This window comes from Rhinoderma darwinii, chromosome 4, assembly GCF_050947455.1.
Source record: "Rhinoderma darwinii isolate aRhiDar2 chromosome 4, aRhiDar2.hap1, whole genome shotgun sequence".
NCBI classification, from domain to species: domain Eukaryota; kingdom Metazoa; phylum Chordata; class Amphibia; order Anura; family Rhinodermatidae; genus Rhinoderma; species Rhinoderma darwinii.
In genome coordinates, this window is record NC_134690.1 from 66,995,225 (window position 1) to 67,011,130 (window position 15,906).

General features: G+C 49.6%; 1 protein-coding gene across 1 annotated transcript; it reads right to left on the reverse strand.

Annotated features, from left to right (window-relative positions):
• Window positions 1-504: 504 nt before the first annotated feature.
• LOC142760415 (uncharacterized) lies at window positions 505-2,133 on the reverse strand. Its single transcript, XM_075863601.1, has 3 exons — window positions 1,950-2,133; window positions 1,546-1,699; window positions 505-1,422 (listed from the first exon to the last, which is right to left on the reverse strand). Exons 1-3 carry the CDS (start codon window positions 2,131-2,133, stop codon window positions 684-686), a joined length of 1,077 nt encoding a protein of 358 aa, XP_075719716.1. The 3' UTR covers window positions 505-683.
• Window positions 2,134-15,906: the final 13,773 nt, after the last annotated feature.

The window sequence follows — 15,906 nt, forward strand, 5'->3', positions numbered from 1 at the left end:
CGAGTATTTTGCCAGGCAGGCTTGAGAAGTGACCTGCCAGAACGCTGCCATTTGAGTTGTGGTGAAGTTAATCTTATTTGAGAGAACGTCTGTTTATCCCTCAAGGCCTTTTTTGGTGGGGGGGGGTGTGGGGGAGGGTTAGGGACTCGCAAAACTTGAGGCCCCTTGACGTGGGTTGCGAGCTTAAAGCTCGGTAGGCGCTTGGAATACCCTTTTTAGACGGCAGGAATGCATGGACATCACATCCTCTTGTGGAAACTATGTATTTCCTGGCCTATATGTATGTGAGCGTTTCGGGGGGAGTAAAGTTAGTTCTGGCCAAACAATAACTATACTAATTACAGCTGAGTTCCTGGTATTCCAAACCCCTTCCGAACAACGAAGACCTCAAAGATGTGGTGGAGAAATCTAATACCGTCACAACCTCTAAGGCAACAGCACCTCCTAGCGGTAGAGGCAGTAGAAAAGGTGTGCAAGGTAACAAAAGGATTGTCCACACAGAACTTCAAAATATCGAACTTTAGTAGTAGTCATGTTTGTGGCACATACTCGCCATATCAGCCAAATAAATACAGAGGCGGGAAAACATACCCGAACAAAAAAGTGCACCAACATGATGCATATACAACAAATTCCTAGCATGTCATCGATTTCTAACATGTGTCGGTAGAAAAAAAGAGCCCCTAAAGATTCTGATAGGCATGGGTCGGCGAGCTGTAACCCGACCGTTCCGCACCACTCTGCTGTCCCCGGCCCTGAGGAGCCTGTTCCTGCACAGCATATTGGGGTTGATACTGCGGGTGGTAACCCTGAGGCTGCATGTGAGCCTGTAAACTTGGCCCAGGTATGGAGTATTGAGGAAAGTGATGGACTGGCCCAGGCATTGGGGCAGGGGAGAGGTATCTTGGGGCAGGAGGGTATTGCGCCATCTGCGAGAAGACGGGGGCAGGTTGGGAGGGCCTTGGCACATGGGCACGCGCTGAGGGCATATATACACTACGCCAGTGCTCCAGAGAAGTAAAGCACCGGCCTGGACTTAGCGGGGGTGTCGCACAGTCGATTAAAGACAGCATATTTATTTGCAGCCGCACCAACCTATCCTCTGGTACCCGCCGCATCAAAGGTGCCATGCTCCGGCAAAAAAAATCGTGCTGGTCCTCATCGGCTGCACGGCGCAGGTACTCCAGAACACGGGCGTCCACCTGTGCAGCTGCGGGTGGGTTACCAGGACGTCTGCGGCGGGGTGCTGCTTGTCTAGGTGCCACTTGGTCCGGTTGTCCTGCTTCAGGCGCTGAGGCGACTGGACCAGGATCCTCTCTAGTGGCCTCCGGGGTGAGGGCGACCAGGGGAGCAGCGGCTTCGGACGCCTGGCTACACTGGGGCCGTGCCTCCTCTTCTGAAGCATCCAGAGTGTCGCTAGTTCTATAATATAGGGGACACGTCAGTTGAGGAAACAAATGTCATGTGCAAACACCAAGGCGTTTTGGGGTATGTAACATGTTTGGAGGGTGACGTGGCCACAAAGGGACAACAACGAGTACTTACGGTCGCATGTCCATTATTTCCCGCAGGAACAACAGCTGGTCGTAGTACATGTAGCGCCGTTTTTGGGGACCACCATCTCCGCTACGGGCGCCGGATCCATGTTCTCGACGGAACTGGTCCCTCGAGCTGCGCCACCGTCTCTTTACATCGTCCACTGTATGATGAATAAGAACACATCATTGATTAAACTCAGCAGATGTGAGTGCGCACACAGACAGTGCATGTCTAAACTGGTGTTATTAAACACACGTCTACACAAGAACAAGCCTAAGTTGATGATACTATATATAAAGATGGCACTGAACCGAAACGTTGGCAATGACAGGCAATTATTCAGCAGGGACGCAATATCCAATATGGATGTCATTATACACATCAATGGCGACACACAGATATCCACTCACCAATTTGTAGCCGGTCACGGGTGCGGCTGTCGGCCCACTCCTGCTCAAATAGCGCCTCTGCTATCTGCTCCCATGCTGCCTCCTTCAATGTGCGGTCATGGTACGACTCCGCATGGGTGTTCCAGACCTCCGGCCACTCCTGAACTAACCGAATGAGCTTCCCAACATCCATCTGCCGAGGCATGCCTGCAAAGTGCTTGTGGTGCTTTTGCAAACGGTGTGGCCTCTTTTGCAAAACCTGCTGTCTAACCAACTTCCTGCTTTTCTGCTGGTTTCAACTAGTTAGTTCAAACTCATTTGCATTGAGACAACGTGTCCTGCGTGAAAAACGCGCGTTCGCAGCTGCTGCCAGCGTATGACATGCGTGATTTTCACGCACCCATTGACTTCAATGGGTGCGTGATGCGTGAAATACGCAGAGTTTTTGAACCTGTCGCGTATAGTACGCAGCGAACAAACGCTGCGCAAGAATCACGCACTGTTTGAACTGCCTCATTGACTTCTATAGTGCTGTGCGTGATGCGCAGAAAATACGCGGCCTGCACGCGCGCAAATCGCGCTCGTCTGAATCCCCCCTTATTGTTAGGGCTTATTCAGACGAACGTGTAATACATCCGTGCAACGCGCGTGATTTTCACGCGCCTCGCACGGACCTATGTTACTCTATGGGGCCGTGCGGACTGTCAGTGATTTTCACGCAGCGTGTGTCCGCTGCGTAAAACTCACGACATGTCCTATATTTGTGCGTGGTTGGCGCATCACACACCCATTGAAGTCAATGGGTGGGTGAAAATCCCGCCCAGCACTTCCGCAGCCGTATAAACTATGAATGAAAACAGAAAAGCACCACGTGCTACAAACATACAAACAGAGTGTCATAATGATGGCGGCTGCGCGGAAACCACGCAGCCGCGCATCATACGCTGCTGACACACAGAGCTGTTATGGACCTTTTGCATGCGCAAAACGCCACGTTTTTTGCGCGTGCAAAAAGCACATGCTCGTGTGAATCCGGCCTTAGGGTAGGAACACACTTGGCATGAACACTGCGGATTTTATGCAACACATTTTATTGTGGATAATCCGCAGCGTATCACAGTCGCAGCAGAGGGGGTTAGATATGAACAAATCTCATCCACACGCTGCAAAAATAATGGACCTGCCGTGTGGCTTTTGGCTTTTTAAGCCGCAGCGTGTCAATGTATTCTGTGGAATCGCCGCTCCTCTGTTGCGGAAATGCTGCGGTTCTGCCGCAAAAATCACAAATGAGAAAAAAAAAGGTACTTTTTTAAATTGATAAAGTTTAGACTTCCCCCGGCCGTAGTCCTGGTGACGCGATCCTCTATTCTTAGCGCAGCCCCGCCTCCTGTCATGACGTTTCATCCTATGTGACTGATGCAGCGGTCACATGGTCTACAGCGTCATCCCAGGAGGCGGGGCTATGTTCAGAAGAGAGAGATGCGTCACCAGGACTACGGCCGGGGCAAGTCTAAACTTTTTTTTCCCTGCAGGATTCCCGCAGCGGACACGCCTCACCAAACCTGCGCCACTATTTGGTGCGGTTTTGCTGGCAGAATTCCCTGCGGCTGCCGGGGCGGATAAGCTGTGTAGTTTTACTCAGCATATCCGCCTAGTGTGTCCCTTATGATGTCGCTTCTGGAGCTGCTGCCGCTCTCTAAATAGGCAATTGGTTCAGTAGAATTTGGAATTATTTTTTTTTGGGAACCAGCTTAATAAAATACAAAACTTTTGTGTTAGGGCCTGTTCACATCACCGTTCGCTTCCGCTCCGGGGTTCCGTCTGAGGTTTCTGTCGGGTGAACCCCGCAACGGAAAGTGAAAGTGACAGCACAGCTTCCGTTTCCATCACCATTACCGCAGTCGACTGCGCTATTGATTCCGTCCGAAAACCAGCCGGAATGGTGACGAACGGAAACCATTAGCGATGTTTCCGTCACCATTGAGATCAATGGTGACTGAAACGGAAGCTGTGCTGTCACTTTCACTTTCCGTTGCGGTGTTCACCCGACAGAAACCTCAGATGGAACGGAAGCGAACGGTGATGTGAACAGGCCCTGACACAAAAGTTTTGTATTTTTTTAAGCTGGTTCACAAAAAAAAATAATTCCAAATTCTACTGGACTATTTAGAGAGCGGCAGCAGCTCCAGGAGCGACATCATAAGGGACACACTAGGCGGATATGCTGAGTAAAACTACACAGCTTATCCGCCCCGGTAGCCGCAGGGAATTCTGCCAGCAAAACCGCACCAAATAGTGGCGCAGGTTTGGTGAGGCGTGTCCGCTGCGGGAATCCTGCAGGGAAAAAAAAGTTTAGACTTGCCCTGGCCGTAGTTTAGGTGACGCATCTCTCTCTTCTGAACGTAGCCCCGCCTCCTGGGATGACGCTGTAGACCATGTGACCGCTGCAGCAGTCACATGGGATGAAACGTCATGACAGGAGGCCGAGCTGCGCTAAGAATAGAGGATCGCGTCACCAGGACTACGGCCGGGGCAAGTCTAAACTTTTTTATAAATTTTAAAAAGTGCCTTTTTTTTTTTTCTCATGTGTGATTTTTGCGGCAGAACCGCAGCATTTCCGCAACAGAGGAGCAGCGATTCCACAGAATACATTGACATGCTGCGGCTTAAAAAGCCAAAAGCCACACTGCAGGTCCATTATTTTTGCAGCGTGTGGATGAGATTTGTTCATATCTCACCCCCTCTGCTGCGACTGTGATACGCTGCGGATTATCCACAATAAAATGTGCATAAAATCTGCAGCGTTCATGCCTAGTGTGTTCCTACCCTAAGGCCGGATTCACACAAGCGTGCGCTTTTTGCACGCGCAAAAAACGTGGTGTTTTGCGCATGCAAAAGGTCCATAACAGCTCCGTGTGGCAGCAGCGTATGATGCGTGGCTGCGTGGTTTTCGCGCAGCCGCCATCATTATGACACTCTGTTTGTATGTTTGTAGCACGTGGTGCTTTTCTGTTTTCATTCATAGTTTATACGGCTGCGGAAGTGCTGGGCGTGATTTTCACGCACCCATTGACTTCAATGGGTGCGTGATGCGCGGACAATGCACAAATATCGGACATGTCGTGAGTTTTACGCAGCGGACTCACGCTGCGTGAAAATCACTGACAGTCTGCACGACCCCATAGAGTAACATAGGTCCGTGCGAGGCGCGTGAAAATCACTGACAGTCTGCATGGCCCCATAGAGTAACATAGGTCCGTGCGAGGCGCGTGAAAATCACGCGCGTTGCACGGATGTATTACACGTTCGTCTGAATAAGCACTAACAATAAGGCCCAGTTCACAGAGTTTTTGGCCCTTGATATTGACTCGGACACTGCGTCAGAATCAGCACCAAACAACTTCCAAAACCGCCTCCCATTGATTTAATCTGAAATCAATGGGAGCCAGTCGCGGAAAAAAGAAAAAGCAGCACGTCCTTTCTTGCCGCGGTTCCGCCTCTGACCTCCCATCAAAATCAATGGGAGGCAGAAAATGCATTTTTCGCTGCGTTTTCTGTCTGCTGTCCTCAATCGCCGCAGGCAAAAAACGCGGCAAGATAGTGTGGGCAGGTCAAAATCTGCCTCAAAATTCGGTGCGCGGTTCCAGGCGGTCGCCGGTGCGCATGCGCGGGAGTTTGCGGGTGCGCGTGATCGGTCGCACGGGCGGCGGTGTTTGACGGCCCCCATGACGACCCCCATGCTACCCAGGGCCGCCATCAGGGGGGGTATTAGGGGTACTGATGTGAGAGGCCCGACCAAACCTAATTGAAAGGGGGGCCCGCAGCTCATGACATTCTTTTGGTGAAAAAAACGGGCCCCATTGCAGGGGCCTGTTTTTTTTCTACCAAAGGCAAGTCGCGGCAGTTTGCCGGGCCCCCCTTTCAATTAGGTTTGGCCGGGCCTCTCACATCAGTACTCCTAATACCCCCCCCCCCTGATGGCGGCCCTGGGTACCATGATATAGTGCTGGACGGAGTACCGTTAACAGGCGGTGCCACGGTAGGGGGGCCCCGAAAATTTAGCTGTAGGGGGCCCTGAAATTCCTGATGGCGGCCCTGTCTGTGCACTGCCAGAAGCTGGGTGGTAACGAAGAGAAGTGGATGAGCAAACACGAGTTTGCTTAAAAAACTTCTGAAAATCAGGAGCTGTTTTCCCTTGAATATCTCTGTATTTTCAGACTGTTTTTGCTAATTGTGTGAACATACCCTAAGGCCTTATTCACACGACAGTGTCCCGCCGTTTTTCCCGGCCGGTTTGCATTAGTTTTGCATCCGTTCCGGGCCGGGCATATCTGGACAGTGACATCAGGGGCAACTCCTGAAGGGGAATCCCCATGTGGCCGGTGATTCCACTTCAGGAAAAGCCCCTGTCGTCTGTGTCCATTTATGGACACTGAACGTTACTGGCTTCTCTTGGTGTGGAATCCCCGGTCACAGAGTGTTCGGGGATTCCGCTTCAGCAGTTTCCCCTTTTGTCACTGCCCAGATCTGGACAGAGACATCAAGCACTCTGTCCAGGAGCGGAATCCCTGAACACACAGGGATTCCGCCAGGGGCGTAGCTAAAGGCTCATGGGCCCCGATGCAAAAATTCTTACTGGGCCCCCCCCCCACAAACTTCTCATGGCCGACGGTCCGCAGCTTTCAGCTGCATCGCTGGGTCTCCTAAGTGACCCAACAATGTAACACTAGCAGCCGGGGGCGTCACTAAGGCTGGGTTCACACACCCTATTTACGGACGTAATTCGGGCGTTTTAGCATTGAATTACGTCCGAAAATGCGGCTCAAAAGCGTTGGCAAACATCTGCCCAATCATTTGAATGGGTCTTACGATGTTCTGTGCCGACGGTCATTTTTTTTTACGCGCCCGCGTCAAAGAAGTGCCTGTCACTTCTTCAGACGTAAATGGAGCCGTTTTCCATGGACTCCATAGAAAAACAGCTCCAATTACATCCGTAATGGACGCAGCGAAAGACGCCTGCACATGCCATTACGGCTGAAATTACGGTGCTGTTTTCTCCTGAAAACAGCACTGTAATTTCAGCCGTAACAGACGCTGCCGTGTGAACATACCCTCAGGGCTTAAAATGTCAGGAGAAATAGCCCCAATACATATGTGTCCGCCCAAAAAAAAGTGTGTATATGAGACAGCATAGCATATCTATAGCACTACGACCCTATAAACTATGGATAGGATTAGATACATTGGCTCAGCAGACAGTGTCACACATGATAGGATTAGATACAGTGGCTCAGCAGACAGTATCACACATGATAGGATTAGATACAGTGGCTCAGAAGGCAGTATCACACATGATTGGATTAGATACACAGCTCAGCAGACAGTATCACACATGATTGGATTAGATACAGGGCCCAGCTCGCTGACATTGCGTCTCCAGCGCTGGACCCAGGTTAGGTAAGAATAATAATTTTGCTTCTTTATGTGTTACTGATTATTTTTGTGTGTTTGTGTTTTTTTACAGGTTCGGTTGTTGGACTTCGGATACGAGGACTTCAATGACAGCGTTTTTTTTATTCTCAATAAAATGGTTAATGAGGGTTGTTTTTTTTATTTCAATCAAATATTTTTTCTATGTGCTTGTGCTTTTTAAACTTTATTATAAATACTGGGAAGACCCCAGCAGTTGGCAGGCACGTAATGGATACAAAAAGGAGCTAGGTGTACCGAGGTACACTGAAAGCCAATTTCCCAACTGCTGACTGATATTATTAAAAAATAACTTTTAATGATTTTACCACTAAGAATGTCCGGGTGGACATAAACACTGTACACAAACAATTTAAAAGTTATAGCCGATATTGCTGCCACACACGCTCAGTTTGCACTCCGTCTGCATGTATTGCCAGACAGAGCACAGAGTGCTAGAAGTTGTCCAGTGACAGATATGACAGCTGAATAGCTGCAGGCTGCCGTACTAGGACGGATTCAAGTTAGATTCAAAATTGGATTCGTGTGCTGGATATGCTAGACAAATGGGCTGTTTAAAACAATGAATTTAGCCCCCCCGACATGTTTCGCTGTCAACACAGCGTCCTCAGGGGATCAAAATGGGGCTAGTAAGCGCGTGTGCGTGTTATTACTTCCTTTAAAGACTTCCATTTCATAATTCACAGTGTCCACCTGTGTCGAGACCAATGGAGTGTCGATTACGAGGACGAGCCTCCACATCCTAAGATTGACAGGGGAGTTAGCCAATGTAAGGGCTATATCGGTGTAGCCAATAAGAGTGCGCCAAATGCGCATGGGCACAGTGTCCAGAATCGGACACAGTAAAAATTTGCTACTCCTCTGGTTCTCTTAGCGGCGCATGGGCACTGAGTCTAGAATCGGACATAGTAAAAATTAGCTACTCCTCAGATTCTCTTGGCGGCACATGCGCATTCAGATATCGATCGGACTTAGTCAATTTTGACATTTATGGAATACTCATTTGGTTCTCCTAGCGGCGCTTGCGCATTAAGAGACCGATCGGACTTAGTCAAATTTGATATTTATAAGATATGTAAGCATATGTCTAAGATCGCATAGCCTACACAGGAGATAGCGTAGAGCTCATTTGCGCACTTGGGACGTGGAGGGACTAAGATGAATTTTATAATACAGATCTGGATACACGTCAGGATGCCTAGATAGGAGATCGAATGGGAATCAGGTATGTATTCCAATATGTATATACATTGTTTACACTCCAGATACGTGTATAAGAATGATGTCCAGATGCTTGTATACGTCCAAAGGAGTGGTTTCTTCGGAAGAGGAAAGTAAAAGGAAGATAAATAGTGGTGCAAAAGGGTATGTATATAAATTAGAAGAGTATGTGGAGAGATAAGCTGTCATTTTAATAGATAGAAATATAAGATTTCTAATTCGCTAACTAGCGAATGATTAGAAAATAATCTATCTGACATTTGAGATCATAGAAAACTATAGGAAGGCAACAAATGTGAAGCCCTCATTCAATCCATTGGGGCTCAATGATCCAAGCCTATGGATCCATTTGGCCTCTTCTTGTAGAAGTTTTTTATCAAGGTTGCCTCCCCTGGGGCCCAGTTTAACTTGGGCGATACCCCAAAATTTCAGGGCATTAATGTCACCTTGATGATGGAATCTAATATGTTTAGACAAAGGTGTATCTTCTTTTGTGTTAATTGTACTTTTATGTTTGGAAATTCTTCTACGGAGTTGTTGAATAGTCTTACCCACATATAGTTTTGGGCAGGGACACCGTGCTGCATAAATGATACCACTGCTTTGACAGTTTATAAATTGTCTAATAGTAAACATCTTGCCGTCACTTGGGTTTACAAAAGTTTTGGTTGTCGGCATTAAAGGACAGAAAGAGCACCTGCCACATGGAAAGGATCCCTGTACTGGAGGTGGAAGCCAACTCGTATGTGACGTGGAAGGTTTGGAGTAGTGGCTGTGTGTCAGATGTTCACGGAGGTTCTTGCCTCTCCTATAGGTAATGTTGGGAATACTAGAAATAATATCACAGAGGTCAGCATCTGTCTGCAGAATGGACCAGTGCTTTTTAAGAATGTCTTTAATCTGATGTGAGCAGTTGTCAAAGTTCCCTATGCATCTAATAAGGGAAGATGGTTCAGTATTGGCGGACTTCGATTTAGTAGTCTCCCTTGTACCATGAAGTAGTTCATCCCTAGACGTTGCCCTAGCCCTGGCATAAGCTCTATGCAGAGTTTTTTTTGGGTATCCTCGTGCGAGAAATTTGTTGTATAGGATATCACATTCCAGTTGGAAGGTAGCGTCTTCCGAGCAGTTTCTTTTTGCTCTTAAATATTGCCCAATAGGGATGCCTTTTTTGAGGGCCGGAGGATGAAAACTTCCCCAATGCAAGAAACTGTTGGTTGCAGTTTCTTTTCTAAAGATTTGGGTTTGTACAGCCCCACCAGGATCCAGGGTAATTTTTAGGTCCAAAAAATTAATTTCTTTTGTGTGTATAGTATAAGTGAATTTCATCCCAATTTGGTTGTTATTAATGATGTCCATAAAGTCAGAGAAAAGGTGGGAGTCCCCCTCCCAAAAAACAAGTATGTCATCTATATATCTTCCCCAGAAAAGTATGTGACAAGTGAAAAAAAGTAAATCATCGTTAAAAATTAAAGTGTCCTCCCACCACCCTAAAAATAAATTGGCGTATGTGGGTGCACAGACAGTGCCCATGGCTGTACCTTTAAGTTGGTGATAAAATTTGTTGTCGAAAAGAAAATAATTATGTGTAAGTAGGAATTGTAATAAAGATAGTGTGAAATTATTATGTGCCTGAAACTGAGTCCCCTTAGTGCTCAAAAAGTGTCGAACAGCATTGAGGCCCAGATCATGATTGATGTTCGTATACAATGACTCGACATCAATGCTGGCTATTAGTGTCGTGGAGGAGACATTAATACCCTGTATCCTGGTGAGGGTGTCTTTGGTATCTCGTAAGTATGAAGGTAGGGCTGTAACAAAAGGAGATAAAATTTCGTCGACATATGTACTGATGCCCTGCGTCAAATTATCATTACCGGAGACAATAGGTCTACCAGGCAATGGTGTCGCGTTTTTATGTATTTTTGGCAAGGCATAAAAAGTTGCCAAAGTTGGAGTAGAGTTATACATAGATTTAAATTCCTCCAGTGAAATCAAGCTACTTTCTCTTGCATCGTTTAGAAGAATATGTAATTCAGATAAGTATCGTTCAGTCGGATTACCGTCCAGTATTTTGTATGTGGATACATCATTGAGAAGTCTGTGGACCATGGCAACATAGTCTAATCGATTAAGGATGACAATATTGCCCCCTTTGTCAGAAGGTTTAAATATAACTTCCTCATTTTTGCTAAGTTCTTCCAATGCTATTTTCTCTGATTTACTGAGATTGCTACAGATTTTTGGTTTGCTCAGTTGAAGTTTCTTTAAGTCTGCACTGACCATTTTGACGAAAAACTTTTAAATTGTTTGTGTACAGTGTTTATGTCCACCCGGACATTCTTAGTGGTAAAATCATTAAAAGTTATTTTTTAATAATATCAGTCAGCAGTTGGGAAATTGGCTTTCAGTGTACCTCGGTACACCTAGCTCCTTTTTAAACTTTATTATCACCGCCTTGGTAATGGCCGCTGGCTGATTGACAACCCCCATTACTAAGGCGGAGCTTAATGTTAGCCGGTGCAGAGGCTACACTAACCCCCATTATTACCCCGGTACCCACCGCCACCAGGAGTACTGGGAAGAGCCGGGTACGAACCAGTACCCGACCATCTGTAGTGACGGGCAGGCACCGGGGTGGCCGCAGGCTGGTAGTATTACACTGGGGAAGGCCAAAAACAGTGGCCCTTCCCACCCTGGTAATGCTGCCTGCTGCTGCTGCTGCTGTGTTGTATCTGGCTGGTTATGAAAATTTGGGGGGGACCCCACATCGTTCTTTCCAATTATTTTTTATTTTTTTAAATGACGTGGGGTCCCCCCCATTTTTCATAACCAGCCAGATACAATAAAGCAGCAGCAGCCTAGCATCACCAGGGTAGGAAGGGCCACTGTTTTTGGCCTTTCCCCTCCTGATAATACCAGCCTGCGGCCACCCCAGTGGCCGACTATCACTACAGATGGTCAGGTACTGGATCGTACCCGGCTCTTCCCAGCACCCCTAGTGGTGGTGGGTACCGGGGTAATAAAGGGGGTTAGTGTTAGCCTCTGCATCGGCTAACACTAAGCCCCGCCTTAGCAATGGATGCTGTCAATCAGCCGGCGGCCATTACTAAGGCGGTAGTAATATAGTTTAAAAAAAAAAACACAGACATAGAAAAAATATTTTATTGAAATAAAAAAAAAACACACAGCCCTCATTAACCATTTTATTGATAATAAAAAAAAAGCTGTCATCGAAGTAGTCCTAGAATCCGACGTAGTCCAACGACTGAACCTGTAAGAAAACACACAAAAAATGATTAGTAACACGTGTGTTAGGCTTAGATACAGGGCCCATGTGTGATACTGTCTGTGGGACCCTGTATCTAAGCCTACCACAACGTAGGCTTAGATACAGGGTCCAGCAGACAGTAATCTTATACAGTATAAGATTACTGTGTGCTGGGTCCCTGTATCTAAACCTACAGTGTGGTAGGCTTATATACAGGGCCCATCAGACAGGATCACGCATGGGCCATGTATCTAAGCCTACCATGTGATTGGCTTAGATACAGGGCCCAGCAGACAGGATCACACAATCTGTGATCCTGTCTCATGGGCCCCCTAAGCCTGATACATAGGCTTAGGGGTTGTACAGTCCCTAAACATTGATGGCCTATCCTCAGGATAGGCCATCAATAGCTGATGTGTCTCTCGGGACCCGCAAATCAGCTGTTTTGAAGGGGCCGCAGCACTCGTATGAGAGCTGCTTCCCCTTCATTTCACTACTCGCTCACACTGTGAATCGCCGACACGGATTCACAGTGTGACCGGAATGAAGTGACAGGAATGAAGGGGAGCAGCTCTCGTACGAGTGCTGCGGCCCCTTCAAAACAGCTGATTGGCGGGTCCCGGGAGTCGGACCCCGCCAGTCAGGGCTAACCTTACCTTCCTCTTCGGCCGCGGCGGGAGTTCTGTCGTCTCGATGCTGTGCGCGGCGCATAGCGCTGTGACGTCATGCGCTGCGCACAGCGCTTGACGTCAGGACCTCCGCTGCGATCCGGAACCAGGAAGGTAAGTAAAGTATGTTACTATAGTAACAGGGGCCCGCGGCCCGAGTTACTATAGTAACTTTTTATTGATGTGGTGCGGGGGGCCGTGGGCCCCCCTGGCTTCGGGGCCCGGTTGCAATTGCGACCGCTGCGACCCCTATAGCTACGCCAGTGGATTCCGCTCCTTCAGGGAGCTAAAGTGGGGCTAGCACATAGCAGAGCAGGGACGAAGCTACAGCAGTAGCAGCCGCAGCAGCTGCTAACGGCGCCATCGGCCATGGTAGGTGTCGCCGCTAGCAGCCGCTATGGCTGCTATAGCTGTAGCGATGCCTGAAGAAGCGCCAGGGCGGAAAGGAGGCTCATTCGCCGGGCCAGGGCGATTTGGGAAGGGAGCCAGCGCAGCGCCCCCTTCCACCTGCTGTACACCACAGCCCTGCCACACAGTACCCCTGCACATAGTAGAGCAGGGATGTCGCTACAGCAGTACCCCCACAGTGTTACCTCCAGCATACAGCGCTTCTTCTGAATGAGATACACTCCTCCTCCTCACATGCACTCTGCGCTGTGAGGAGGAGAGAGCGAACGACGGTAGACACAGCCATCACTCGGGACACCTTCCGGTGATTCCCGTGTATAACCCGGCCCCATAGACTTCTATGGTAGCCGGGCGGCCAGGTAAACGGCCAAAAATAGGGCATGTCCCATTTTTTGACGGCCGGTTTTCCCGGCCCGTCAAAAAATCGGTCGTGTGAATAGCCCTTTAGGGGTCTATTGTTCCTACTGCAGCCGGGTGACGGCTGATTTATGAACGGCCGTCACCCGGCCGGGAAACCCTGTCGTGTGAATAAGGGCTAATAGGCATGCAGCTTATTTAACCCCTTCCTTCCTCAGCCATTTTTTGGATTTTAACTTTTGTTTTTTCCTCTCCACCTTCCAAAAGCTATAATTTTTTTTACTTGAGTGCTTGTTTTTTGCGGTACAAGCTGTAGTTTTTCATGGCACCATTTATTGTACCGCATAATGTACTGGGAAGCTGAAAAAAAATTATTTGTGGGGTGAAATGCTGCACGTGCATGACGTTCTGACAAACCCCATTCACATGAGTTGGGGCTTATTCAGACTAACGTGTTAATCGTCCGTGTGAAGGACGTTTTTTTAATGGCCGTCACACGGCTGCATGTATTTCTATGGGGCTATTCACACGGTTGTTGTTCTAACGGATCGTGTGAAGGGCCTGTAAAAAAAAATAGGACATGTCCTATTTTTGTGCGTTTTCACGGATCCCTCAATAGACTCAAGTCTATGAGGGATGTGTGAAAACGGGTCCCGCACGGCTGCAAATCGGCCACAAAAAACGGCCGTTCTTCACGTCTGATTTCACACACGTTGGTCTGAATATCGCCTTAGGCTTTATTCACACGAACGTGTCCGTTTTGCACGCGCAAAAAACGCTGCATTTTGCCCGAGCAAAAGTTCAGAAGAGGCTGGACGCAGCAGGGTGAAGGGAGGCCGACATGACCGTCCTGGTAGGGAAAGGGTTAATTAGGTGAGGGAGAGTTGGTAGGAGCTGAAGGAGGGACGGGGAGGAGTTAAGGGGGACGGGGGGCCGTTACTGCGCTTCCCGCTGTTTCTCGGCATTGAGCCGGAAGCAGCGGGAGGAGTAACATAAGAAGCAAGTAAGCTCCCCGTTGCCCGGCTTTTAGTAATGGCAGAAGCCCTTATGTTAGAGCGGCTGCGTGCCGCTGCTGTGCACCACGGTCCCGGATGGCTAGAGGAGACCGTGGCTGCAATAACTAGGATCCCGGACGCCGTTTCGCCGCGCCGGGCACGGCGTTCGGGGTCTGTTGAAAGGGACAGGCTCCCCTCCCCCGGCCCCCTTACGAGCATGGCTATGGCGGCGGGGGGGGAGTCGGCAACAACCGCTCCTGCGCTGGGCAGGCAGAGAGCGGTGCCAGGGGTGACGGCGACGCAGGCTGGGTCGACCCGTCCCTCTCGGCGGTCCCGACCTCCAGAGCGCCTCAGTCCGGAGGTAGTCCCGCGGACACGGCGTCGCAGAGGGAGCCCGATCCCGGACGCTGCAGGCCAGGCAGCTGGGAGGACCGCCCCTTCCCAGGCCCTGCGTCCTGGCAGGAATCCCAGGCCGCGACGGGGTCCGGCGGTAAGCAGGGAGTCGCAGGCTGGGCTCCCTGTCACCCCTCCCCCATCAGATGGAAGATTTGGAGAACAAGGTACGGCCGCCCCGCATGGTGATGTTCCGGCCAGGGGGCAGGCTTCGTCAGGATCATCTAGACGGACGACTAGATCTGCAGCGACGTCAAGGCAACAGGTCCGGTCGGAAGTCTGGGTCCCGGCGGTCGGGCGGCAGGTTGCCGGCCCATCGGTCAGCGCGTCCTCATCCCCGTTCCGTAGATGTCGTTGGGAAGGACAGTCGTCGGCGAGAGAAGAACTGGAGGAAGGTGAATTGGACGTGTATCGTCGAGGTCAGGATGGTCCGGCTGACGGGAACACAGCGCCTGTGCAGCCCGGTGAGTGTATAACTCCATCTTTGTCTTATCCAGCGATTTTTATGTCAGGTGTCGACGGGGGGGCGGCTAGCATTGCATCGGGGGCCGGTAGTGGCGCGGGCGGACGCGACGGAGCGGGTTTGGCAGACTTAGTGGGTTGCTTAAGGGAGCTGGTGGGGCGCCTGGATAGGGCCGCGGCGCCGGTAGTAACGGAAGTGTCTCCTGCGGTAGTTTGGGAAGGCCCCAGGGACGTGGGATCGTTACAGGCGCGTCCTGTGGTGGCGGTTAGAGAGGCGGTCGCGGTGTCGGTACAGACCGAGGCACAGAAGGACGGCGATCGAGTGCGTATGGACGATCGTGCTCGGGGGGAGGTGTATGTTTGTTTTGAGGGTCCGTTGGGGGCGCATTTAAAGCAGGAGGTGCGTGATCGGATCTGGAAAGACGAATATGTTGAAATTTTTTCTCTCTTGCCGCTGGCTAAATTTAATTTGGATAAGAGCAAGCGGGATGAGAGTAAAAAGGACGAGGAGGAACGGCGGCGGTATAGGCTTATCCCGCAGACGTTCGTTAATTGGTCGCAGGCGTTCGCCATATTGGCTAGTGTGATAGGGGAAAAGGCGCCGGAAAATTGTTCGGCGTTATTTTGTTATTTTGATGCCATTGGGGAGGCTCATAGGGCGTATGGGGGTCAGGCGTGGCTGCGATATGACGAGCAATTCCGTCAGCGGAAGG

Bases quoted from the DNA above. Each gene is read 5' to 3' on its own strand.
- LOC142760415 (XM_075863601.1), bottom strand. From the start codon at position 2,133: ATGCCTCGGCAGATGGATGTTGGGAAGCTCATTCGGTTAGTTCAGGAG. The intron at 1,700-1,949 runs GTGAGTGGATAT...TTCATCATACAG, and splicing joins CCGTGACCGGCTACAAATTG to TGGACGATGTAAAGAGACGG. The intron at 1,423-1,545 runs GTAAGTACTCGT...CCTATATTATAG, and splicing joins GAAATAATGGACATGCGACC to AACTAGCGACACTCTGGATG.